At 45.2% G+C, this 12,656-nt stretch overlaps 1 protein-coding gene across 2 annotated transcripts in view; it reads right to left on the minus strand.

Moving 5' to 3' along the window:
* The window catches only part of FES (FES proto-oncogene, tyrosine kinase), a 252,331-nt gene that overhangs the window by 131,794 nt on the left and 107,881 nt on the right, over window positions 1-12,656 (minus strand). For both annotated transcript variants that reach the window (XM_040342486.1, XM_040342485.1), the window contains exon 4: window positions 8,108-8,204. In XM_040342486.1, coding sequence (XP_040198420.1) covers window positions 8,108-8,204 — 97 coding nt within the window. The remainder of the gene's footprint in view (window positions 1-8,107; window positions 8,205-12,656) is intronic.

The following is a 12,656-nucleotide window of genomic DNA, read 5'->3' on the forward strand; positions in this document are numbered from 1 at the left end:
GTAATGTCATTGTGGCACGGCCATTCAAACAGCAAAACAGCGCGAACACGGAAGGAAGGCCAAGAGAAGACAGTAGCGCCCGAGCTCTGACAGGTAATCTCTCATAACGTGCTAGTATGCGGTACATACAAGCACATTATGGGATTTCTTCCTGGGGGCCTGCTTAGAATGTATTTTTTTTTTTTTTGTAGAGTTTAATTCCACTTTAAAGTCCCGCTCCAGAATGTTAGCATTCCTCCTCCCACCCTCTCTAACTAAAGTAACTGCTGGTATGAAAGAAAAAAAACACCTATCCAAATGCCAATTTTACTTAAAGTGATGCTAAAGTCTCTTTTATTTTTTCTTTAAAAATATCAAACATGTTATACTTACCTGCTCAGCCCAGATCCTCCTCTTCTCGGGTCCCTCGCCAGCTCTCTTGGCCCCTCCCTCCTGTCTAGTGCCCCCACAGCAAGCAGCTTGCTATGGGGCACCCAAGCCAAGACACAGAGCTGCTGTTTGACCCTGCCCCCTCACTCTACTGATCGGCTAACTGACTTTGATTGACAGCAGCCAGAGCCAGTGGTGCCGCTGCTGTGTCTCCGCCAATCAGGATGCAGAGTCCCTGGCTGCCAAAGCACTCGTGTACATTGCGGGATAGAGATGGGGCTCAGGTAAATATTAGGGGAGTGCTACACACAGGTTTTTTAAGTTCTAGAGCAGGCTTTACCTCAGTTTCCAGTCTCTCTCATAGAAAACTCCTCTAGTACTACCTAAAACCCATCCCTTATGACATTAAATTCAATCAAAGGAAGTACTTCAGCAGCTTACCTCCTTAACATACACCCTCCACCTGCCCTCCCCCTCTAGGGGATTGCTCCCGCCCACCCCAGAGCATGTACAGCTCATTATGCATTCAATAGAAGACTGTGAGCAGGCAGGTAAGTGCTGAGCCAGTGAGAGAGCGAAACAATGTAAACATTGGCTGCGGTGCAGACATCGCTGGACTCTAGGGGGCAGATCCACAAAGAGAGTACCCCGGCGTATCTACTGATACGCCGGCGTACTTTCAAATTTCCTGCGTCGTATCTTTGGTTTGAATCCTCAAACCAAGATACGACGGCATCTGCGCTAGATCCGACAGGCGAACGGCTTCGTACGCCTTTGGATCGTAGATGCAATACTTCGGCGTCCGCTGGGTGAAGTTCCCGTAGTTTTCCGCGTCGAGTATGCAAATTAGCTATTTCCGACGACCCACGAACGTACGAGCGGCCGTCGCATTCTGTTACGTTGTCTCTAGTCGGCTTTTTCCGGCGTATAATTAATGCTTCTGTTTTGCGGCGTATAGTTAAACCTGCCATGTTAAGTATGGCCGTCGTTCCCGCGTTTAATTTGAATTTTTTTTTCTTTTGCGTAAGTCGTCCGTGAATCGGGATGGACGTAATTTACGTCCACGTCCCAAAAAATTACGTCCTTGCGACGTCATTTAGCGCAATGCACGGCGGGAAATTTAGGGACGGCGCATGCGCAGTTCGTTCGGCGCGGGGACGCGCTTCATTTAACTGAAACACGCCCCCCTACTCGCCGATGTGAATTAGGCACTGTTACGCCGCGAGAGATACACTACGCCGCCGTAACTTACGGCGCGAATTCTTCCAGGATTCGAAACTAAAAAAGTAAGTTACGGCGGCGTAGCGTATCGCAGATACGTTGCGCCGGGGCAGATCTTTGTGGATCTGCCCCTAGGAGTGTAAGTGTCCTTATGTTAAAAGTCAGCAACTACAGTATGTGTAGCTGCTGACTTTTAATTTTTAAAGGGGCGGGCAGAACTCCTATTTAAAGCGGAGGTCCGCCCAAAAAAATAAAAACCAGTAGCTACACATACTGAAGCTGCTGGCTTTTAATAAATGGACACTTACCTGTCCTGGAGTCCAGTGATGTCGGCACCCGCAGCTGACGTTTCCATTGCGGGCAAGGGTACCCTTTCGGCTTCACGCTGGGAAACCTACTGCGCATGCGCGGGGACCGCTTCTCTCTCCTACTGGCCCGACGGCCAGGGGAGAGAGGAGGAGGGAGCCCCACGCTGACGTCATGGGCTGCGGCTCTTGATTGGGTAGATTGATAGCAGCACAGCCATTGTGCTCCTGCTGCTGTCAATCAAATCCAATGATCCGGGGAGCGGGACCAAGTCTGGCATTCTGTGTCTATAGACGCAAATGCTGGACTCGCAAGCGATCCCGCAAGGTAACCCCCAGGGTGTTTACCGATGCAAGGAGGAGCTGCAAGAGCCGCCGGGGGACCCCAGAAGACGAGGTTCTGGGCCACACTGTGCAAAACGAACCGCACAGTGGAGGCAAGTATGATATATTTGTTTAAAAAAACAACAAAAGAAACAAGGGTTTACAAACCCTTCCAGCCAGCGTCATTAGTACAGTGACAGTGCATAATTTTAGCATTGATCACTGTATTAGTATCACTGGTCCCCAAAAAGAGTCAAAAGTTTCAATTAGTGTCCAATTTGTCCATCACAATACCGCAGTCCCACTATAAGTCGCTGATCCCCGCCATTACTAGTAAAAAATTAATAAACATTTTATAAATATATCCCATAGACACTTTCTTTTGCGAAAACCAATCAATATACACTTATTGGGATTTTTTTTTATACTAAAAACATGTAGCAGAATACATATTGGCCTAAATTGATGAAGCAATTCAAATTTTTTATTTTTTCTATTGGATATGTTTTATAGCAGAAAGTAAAAAATATTGGGCCAGATCCACAAAAGAATTACGCCGGCGTAATTTCAAATTTCCAGCGTCGTATCTTTGTTTTGTATCCACACAACAAGATACGACTGCATCTCGGATCGATCCGACAGGCGTACGTCTTAGTACGCCGTCGGATCTTAGGTGCATCTTTTCGGCGGCCGCTAGGTGCCGTTTCCGTCTAATTCCGCGTTGAGTATGCAAATTAGCTAGTTATGGCGATCTACGAACGTACGTCCGGCCGGCGCATTTTTTTACGTTGTTTGCGTTCGGCTTTTTCCGGCGTATAGTTACCCCTGCTATTATGAGGCGTACTCAATGTTAAGTATGGCCGTCGCTCTGGCGTCGCCTCTTGAATTTTTTACGTTGTTTGCGTAAGTCGTTCGCGAATAGGGATTTGCGTAGAATGACGTCACCGTCTTAAACATTGGCTTGTTCCGGTTTCATTTCGAGCATGCGCACTGGGACACCCCCACGGACGGCGCATGCGCCGTTAAAAAAAACCATTGTTTACGTCGGGTCACGACGTATTTACATAAAACACGCCCCATTACATCCATTTGAATTCTGCGCCCTTACGCCGCCAAAAAAATACTACACAGCCGTAACTTACGGTGCAAATTCTTTAAAGATTTGAAAAAAAAAAAAGTTACGGCGGCGTAGTGTATCTTAGATACGCTACGCCCGACGCAAATATGCGCCAAGGTATGTGAAGCTGCCCCATTGTTTTTTTTTCCAAAATGGTTATTCTTTTTTTGTTTATAGCGCAAACAATAATGAACCGCAGAGGTGATCATATACCACCAAAAAAAAGCTTTATTTGTGGGGAAAAAGGGACATACATTTTATATGGGTACAGCATCTCACGCCTGCGCAATTGTCAGTTAAAATAACGGAGTGCCGTTTTCACAAAAAATGGCCTGGTCAAAGAAGTGAGGTAAATCTTCCAGAGGTCAAGTGGTTAAATAAAATGACAAACACTTTGGCAGGTAAGCCAGTTCCGATACATGTGTTTCAAGCATGTATTTATCTACTGACCTAGATTTCAACATTAATAATTAAATAAGACATGCTTGTGACATTACGTTCTATAGCATACAAAAGCTATATAAAGCCTGGTATAAAAAATATGCCATATGGAGATTATCACACAGGATATGAGAACTGTGAGAAGGCAATAAATGAAAATCACAGGTTAGGATAGTTCAAATGGAATATGGCAAGCAAGCTAAAGAAAAAATACAAAATAATTCTACAGTTTTGGACATCTGCACATAATGGAAGACATAAAAGTAGTATGAGAGATAAAAGAAAAATATGGATTTGGAAAAAATCCACCAACTGATATAATATAAATATTGCAAGCTGTCATTTTTGGTCTCAATGACAATGTCCCCTGTACACTTTAAAATGTTTTTGTTGTTTTTTATTACTTGTCCACGGGAGGACGTCATATGACGTCCTCCACTTTGTGCGGTGATATCTGAATGATGCCTGCAGCTACAGGTATCATTCAGATATCGCCGTCTTCAGCCGCCGATTCTGTGCATGATAATAATGATCAAAGCGGCAGTTCCACCGCTTGATCGTTCTTATAGGCAGTGGGAGGGGACGTCCCCCCCTCCCGCCGCCATCCGGTGCTTCTCCGGGGCTCTCCCGTGCCATCGGGGCCCGGAGAGCGAATCGGTCGGCACTGGCTGGGAAGCATAGAGATGACTGGTGACCAGATGGTCACCAGTCATCTCTATGACCGTCAGAGGCCCGGGAGTGACGTTATGACGTCACGCCCGGTACCCGGAAGTAAACAAAGCCGCAATCGTGGCTGTCGGCATGTGATCAGTGATTTTCTTTTCACCGATTTCATGCTTGTAAGCCTGGAGGAGAGATGTGAGGTCTTATTGACCCCACATCTCTCCATAAAGAGGACCTGTCACACTGATTCCTATTACAAGGGATGTTTACATTCCTTGTAATAGGAATAAAAGTAAAAAAAATAAAAAAATAAAAAATCTTCAAAACGCCCCTGTCCCCGTTATCTCGCGCGCAGAAGCGAACACGCATGCAAGTCCCGCCCACATATGTAAACGCTGTTCAAACCCCACATGTGAGGCATCGTCGCGTGCGTTAGAGCGTGTGCAACAATTCTAGCACTAGACCTCCTCTGTAACTCGAAAATAGTAACCTGTAAAAAATGTTAAAGCGTCACCTATGGAGATTTTTAAGTACCGAAGTTTGGCGCCATTCCATGAGTGTGCGCAATTTTAAAGCGTGACATGTTAGGTATCTATTTACTCGGCGTAACATCATCTTTCACATTATACAAAAAAATTGGGCTAACTTTACTGTTTTGTTATTTTTTAATTCTTCCCAAAAAAAGGCGTTTGAAAAATGATTGCGCAAATACCGTGTGAGAAAAAAAGTTGCAATGACCGCCATTTTATTCCCTAGGGTGTCTGCTAAAAAAAATATATAATGTTTGGGAGTTCTGATTAATTTTCTAGCAAAAAAAATTTGATTTTTACATGAAGGAGAGAAGTGCCAAAAATAGGCCCGATGGACAAGTGATTAAAGGGGAAATAAATGCTTTCAATTGACATTGACTATTTATATTCCTTGCTGTTATCCATAGTAAATATATAGGATGGTATATTATATTTACTTGTTTACACCTTATTTTTTTACATTTCTTCAGTGCCTTCCTGGTTTCTTGCCTAGGCCAAAATGATATCATGCATCCCATAAGTCCACATGGACATTCTTTTTTTTCTTTCACATGGAGGAGGGGTTTTCTCAGCTAAGCACACCCTCTGTCTGCATGCTTGACCTAAGGGCAGATGGATTCCTTGAAGTAAATGCTGCATGAATCATCTGCCCTTACTTAAGATGGCTGGAGCTAGAAATGCAAGTGGGGTGTTTTTCAAAATGAATTCTCAAGAAAAATAAAATGGAGGCATGAATGGTTTTAAATATAAAAAATTAATTATATAGCATTTTCAGTTTGTGGTGCTCAGATACAGTTTAGTTTCACTGTAACTAGGTATTAGTGCAGTTATATTTGGTGTTGTCGGTTTGCCTTGTAATGATGGCCTTGTGTGTTGTGGCTGAAGTTTGTAATGTGATGGCTGGTTCATTCTCCTATGTCCATGTATTAATTCACCTAGCTTATCCATATTTGCTATAGGGACAGGCAACTTCTTGTTCCGGGTCATACAGCATCCATTCAAAGCCTTGTGTCACAAATGTGGGAGTTCTAATGTGATGAAGGACTGTATGGTGATCTCTTTGGTAATTGCACTGCCTGTTTGTGTTTGTGTCAGACGTAATTACTCTTTAGCTCTCACCTGCAGAGCACTAGACTGAAGAACCAGGATTGTGGGATATATACAGTTGTGCTCATAAGTTTACATACCCTGGCAGAATTTATTATTTATTGGCAATTTTTTAGAGAATATGAGTATTAACACAAACACTTTTCTTTCACTCATGGTTAGTGTTTGGCTGAAGCCATTTATTATCAATCAACAGTCTTTACTCTTTTTAAATCATAATCACAACACAAACTACCCAAATGACCCTGATCAAAAGTTTACATACCCCATTTCTTAATACTGTGTATTGCCCTCTTTAACATCAATGACAGCTTGAAGTCTTTTGTGGTATTTGTGGATGAGGCTCTTTATCTTCTCAGATGGTAAAGCTGCCCCATTCCTCTTGGCAAAAAGCCTCCAGTTCCTGTAAATTCTTGGGCTGTGTTGCATGAACGGCACGTTTCGGATCCCCCCCAGAGTGACTCAATGATATTGAGGTCAGAAGACTGAGATGGCCACTCCAGAACCTTCACTTTATTCTGATGTAGCCAATGACAGGTCAACTTGGCCTTGTGTTTTGGATCATTGTCATGTTGGAATGTCAAAGTACGTCCCATGCGCAGCTTCCTGGCTGATGAATGTAAATGTTCTTCCAGTATTTTTTGATAACATACTGCATTCACCTTGCCATCAGTTTTGACCAAATTTCCTTTGCCTTTGTAGCTCACACATCCCCAAAACATCAGCGATCCACCTCCGTGTTTCACAGTAGGAATAGTGGATCTTTCATCATAGGTCTTGTTGACTCCTCTCCAAATGTAGAGTTTATGGTTGTGGCCAAAAAGCAAAATTTTGGTCTCATCACTCCAAATGACTTTGGGCCAGAAGGTTTAAGGCTTGCCCCTATGCTGTTTGGCGTATTGTAAGTGGGATTCTTTGTGACATTTGCGTAGTAATGGTTTTCTTCTGGCGACTCGACCATGCAGCCCATCTTTCTTCAAGTGCCTCCTTATTGTGCATCTTAAAAACAGCCACACCACATGTTTTCAGAGAGTCCTGTATTTCACATGAAGATATTTGTGGGTTTTTCTTTGCAACCCAAACAATTTTCCTGGCAGTTGTGGCTGATATTTTAGTTGGTCTACCTGACCGTGGTTTGGTTTCAACAGAACCCCTCATTTTCCACTTCTTGATTAGAGTTTGAACACTGCTGATTGGCATTCTCAATTCCTTGGATATCTTTTTATATCCCTTTCCTGTTTTAAACAGTTCAACTACCTTTTCCCGCAGATCCTTTGACAATTCTTTTGCTTTCCCCATGACTCAGAATCCAGAAACATCAGTGCAACACTGGATGAAAGATGCAAGGGTCTGTCAGGAGTCCAGAAACTCATTGACCTTTTATACACACACACCAATTACAAGCAAACATCACAGGTGAGGATGGTTACCTTTAATAGCCATTCAAACCCCTTTGTGTCAACTTGTGTGCATGTTATCAGACCAAAATGGGTGTGTAAACTTTTGATCAGGGTCATTTGGATAGTTTCTGTTGTGATTATGAATTAAAAAGAGTAAACACAGTTGATTGATAATAAATAGCTTCAGCCAAACACTAACCATGAGTAAAAGTAAAGTTTTTGTGTTATTATCATTCATATTCTCTAAGAAATGGCAATAAATCATAAATTCTGCCAGGGTATGTAAACTTATGAGCACAACTGTAGTTTATTTACAGGAAGTGTCAGTTCTTAGACTACAGACAGGGCTCATGTATTAACCTTTGCAATGCCATGTCTTATGTCTAAACACAAACTATTGACCCTGGAATGTGAAAATGTACTCTACTATAGTCTGTGTATGGGTCAACAAATGACACCATGAAACTACACGATCAATACAAATCATATGTAGGTGAAAAACTCAAGGTGCAGGTGGGAAGATTTATAATTGCCTTTAAATATGTCAATCATAAATGTGCCACTGGGAGAAAATACGTAAATGAGAAACTTAGACATAAAAGAAGTGTTCCCAAAAGGTACTTTACTCACCTTTACTTGCATCTAGGTACTTTCTTTTGGCTTGTAACGTATCTTTTACTTTAGTGCGGTATTGAGCCTTCAGATTTTCTATCTCCTGTTGTGTTGTCTAATGTGTAACAATAAAACGAGTTTTTACATTATAGACAGAAAATATTTTGTCTACCTAAGACAAAGTCATACGAGACACATCATGGGCTCAATGCATAAGTACAATTACTGACACACTGTAAAAATAACATACAAATATGCAAGGTCACATTTTAGATATTTGTTAGGTCCAAAAATGTATTGAGTCTGTCCAGGACTACTGAGAACTATCTACTCTATATTATTTGAAGCACAGCATACGGTATATTGCTTTGTAAGGCAGAAAAGAAAACTTCAAGCTAACAGCTAAACACACAAAGCAAATACTGTACATATATGAAAGATTTGTAACCCTGTTCAGCCAGTCTTGTCATCCAGGCACCCCTGCCAGATCGCGTAGCCTAGTTGCTGACTGCCAGTGAAATTAAAGTAAGATTAAACCCCAAAACAAAAATGTATATATTGCAACTTATCAATTCTTAGTGGAGGTACCCTAAGGCCCCATGCACACGAGAAGCAAATGCAAACACATGTAAACTCAAGTTTTCAAAGGCAAAAACCAGCGTTTAAAACGCCCGTTTTTGCCGCAAATTTTGCTGCGTTTTGCTGCGTTTAGCGGCATTTTACCGCGTTTGCGGCTATCAGCGTTTATAACAAAGACATTGTAGACCCTCCTAAATCTTTGAAACGCAAAAACTTTTGCATCTGAACCCAAAATTTTGCTTCTGAAAAAACAAGCCTAAACCCAACTGCTTTAAAACGCAAAAAAACGTGAATGTGTGCATGGACACATAGGATAACATTAAATGTGTTCAGGGGCAGTTGAAAAAAATGCCCAAATGCCTCTGAACTCGAGTTTACCAGCGTCTCGTGTGCATGGGGCCTTAGTCAGGAAGTGTGTTAACTGGCTGGATCGCCGGGTGAATAAAATAAATAAAAAACATAAAAAATAAATAAAAAAAAGAATGTAGCCACTGCAATTAAGGATTATCAAGCTACAATATATACATTTTTAGATTTTGGGTTTAATATCACTTAAAGTGGTTGCAAAGGCAGAAAGTTTTTTATCCTAATACATTCTATGCATTAACCACTTAACCACCAGCCGCCGTCATATAACGGCGGCAAGGTGGTTGCTTAACTGGGGGTTTGCCGTTATTTAACGGCGCCCTGCAGAAGCAGCAATGCGCGCCGCCTCGGGCGCGCACACAGAAGATTCTGTGCGCGCCGGGTCTATGAGACCCGGCGCTACACAGATCAGGGAAATTGACCAGTAACAGTGGTCTTTTTCCATGTGATCGCGCCGTCCAATGACGGCGCGATCACAATGTAAACACAAGAAGGTCAGGGAAAGTTTATCTCCTCTCCTCTCCTCACACAGTATCAGCGAGAGAGAAGAGGAGATAAACTGTGAGTTTTACAAGCCATACCAGTGCCCCATAGTGCCAAATCTGTGCCCATATTGCCCCATAGTGCCAAATCTGTGCCCATATTGCCACATCAGTGCCAAATCTGTGCCCATAGTGCCACATCAGTGCCACATCTGTGCCTAAAGTGCCACATCAGTGCCACATCTGTGTCCATAGTGCCACATCTGTGCCCAGTAGTGCCACATCTGTGCCGCCTGTGCCACACCAGAGCCGCACCAGTGTCACCGGAGCCGCACCAGTGTCACCAGAGCCGCACCAGTGTCACCAGAGCCACAACAGTCCTATACCAGTGCCAAAACAGTGCCGTACCAGTGCCGCCTGTGCCCACCAGTGCCGCCTGTGCCCACCAGTGCCGTCTGCGCCCACCAGTGCCGCCTGCGCCCACCAGTGCCGCCTGCGGCCACTAGTGCCACCAGTGCCACCAGTGCCGCCTGTGCCCACCAGTGCCGCCTGTGCCCACCAGTGCTGCCTGTGCCCGCCAGTGCTGCCTGTGCCCACCAGAGCCACCTGTGCCCACCAGAGCCACACCCGTGCCACTACAGTGCACATAAGTGCCGCCTTCTGCTAATCAGTGCACACCAGAGCCACCAGAGCCACCTGTGCCCACCAGAGCCACCTGTGCCCACCAGAGCCACCTGTGCCCACCAGAGCCACCTGTGCCCACCAGAGCCACACCCGTGCCACTACAGTGCACATAAGTGCCGCCTTCTGCTAATCAGTGCACACCAGAGCCCCACCAGAGCCACCAGAGCCACCTGTGCCCACCAGAGCCACCTGTGCCCACCAGAGCCACCTGTGCCCACCAGAGCCACCTGTGCCCACCAGAGCCACACCCGTGCCACTACAGTGCACATAAGTGCCGCCTTCTGCTAATCAGTGCACACCAGAGCCCCACCAGAGCCACCAGAGCCACCTGTGCCCACCAGAGCCACCTGTGCCCACCAGAGCCACACCTGTGCCACTACAGTGCACATAAGTGCCGCCTGTGCCCACCTGTGTCCATCAGTGCCACCACAGTGCTCTGCAGTACAGCCTCACCAGCCACCAGTATGGCAAAAAAATTATTTACCGGTGAGCAGGCCGTACATCTTCTACTTGCCATGAGCGATGAGAGCAGCGAGGAGTCTCTGTCCGATTCGGATTCGGCCTATGAACCCGTTATAGACAGTGGGTCGGATTCAGAATCTGAAGAGGAACGTGGGCCCAGGAAAAAAAGGGGTGCTGGCGTGGAGAAGCGGCCTACTCCCAGACGCGCAGGGCCGTCCACCTCAAGCGCTGTGCCGTCCACCTCAAGCGCTGTGCCGTCCGCCTCAAGCGCTGTGCCGTCCGCCTCAAGCGCTGTGCAGTCCGCCTCAAGCGATGTGCCATCCGCCTCAAGCGATGTGCCGTCTGCCTCAAGCGATGTGCCGTCCGCCTCAAGCGCTGTGCCGTCCGCCTCAAGCGCTGTGCCACTGCAACAAAGGGGCCATGCCAGCCTTCCCTATGGCCTTCAAAACCCCCTGTGGCTTCCCCCTAATTCCGGAGCAGCAAATATCCCCCCTTTCACTGCCCAGCCAGGTGTCCAGGTGAACACCGAAAACTTTTCAATGCTTAATTTTTTTTATTTACTTTTCACCGAAGATTTGCTATCCTTCATTGTGGCCCAGTGCAATCTCTACGCACAACAGTACATAAGAAGTAACCCTGGTTCCAGATATGCCCGCCCCTTTGAGTGGAGAGAACTAACCGTGGACGAATTTAAAATTTTCTTAGGCCTAACCTTTACTATGGCACTTTCAAAAAAAAAACAATTGTACTCCTACTGGTCCACCAAACCCATTCACCACATGCCACTCTTCTCCTCCCTTATGCCAAGATCCCGATATTTAATAATTATGCGGTTCCTCCACTTTAACGATAACGCCCAGTGCCCTCCCCGAAATGACCCTGCTTTTGACAAGCTATATAAAATTAGGCCACTTCTAAATTTTTTCGCTCAACGATTTCCCCAATTATATACCCCTGAACAGAACATATCTGTGGACGAGTCCCTTGTCAAATTCTCAGGCAGGCTGGGCATCAAGCAGTTCATCCCCAGCAAAAGGGCCCGATATGGGGTCAAAATGTACAAGCTTTGCGACAGAGCCACAGGGTACCTCTACTCATTCATGGTGTATGAAGGGAAGGACTCCCAACTGCATCCCCCTGAATGTCCAGAGTATATGGGAGTCAGCGGAAAAGTGGTCTGGAATCTGATGTATCCACTCTTTGGAAAGGGATACCACCTTTATGTGGATAATTTCTACACCAGCTTGCCCCTGTTTCGCTGTCTTTACCTCCGGAATACCCCAGCATGTGGCACAATAAGACCCAACAGGAAAGGCTTCCCGCAAAAACTGGTGGATCAAAAGCTCAGACGAGGGGAGTCTGCAGCATTGAGGAACCAGGAGATATTGGCTGTCAGGTGGAGGGACAAACGGAACGTCCACATGCTTACATCAATCCACGACGACACCTGCGTGGAAGTCCCCAAAAGAACCGGCCCAATCCAAAAACCAAAGTGCATCTATGACTATAATTTGTTCATGGGGGGAGTGGACTTCAATGACCAGATGATAGAACCCTACCTGCCCACAAGAAAATCCCGCCACTGGTACAAGAAAGTGTCCATTTATTTTTTTAGTTTGGCCTTTTATAACTCCTATGTAATCTACAAAAAGTCATCAGAGAACCCCGTATCATATCTGGACTATCAAGAAGAAGTCATCCCTGCCCTTTTGTACCCTGAAAACCCACCGGAAAATATTCGCTCTGATTCTGTGAGCAGACTCCACGAGCGTCACTTTCCTGAGAAAACCCCCTCCCCTGAAACAGGCCACAGAAATCAGAAGAGGTGCCGGGTGTGCTCCAGAAGAGGAATTCGAAAAGACACTGTGTATTACTGTCCCGATTGTCCTTCCCAACCAGGCCTCTGTATTGGAACATGTTTCCGCCGTTACCATACGTTTCTTCATTATTAGGGACGTATGGTAAACGCAATTCTAATTTCCTGTAATTTCCCC

This window comes from Rana temporaria, chromosome 3 (assembly GCF_905171775.1).
Source record: "Rana temporaria chromosome 3, aRanTem1.1, whole genome shotgun sequence".
Taxonomy (NCBI): Eukaryota; Metazoa; Chordata; class Amphibia; order Anura; family Ranidae; genus Rana; species Rana temporaria.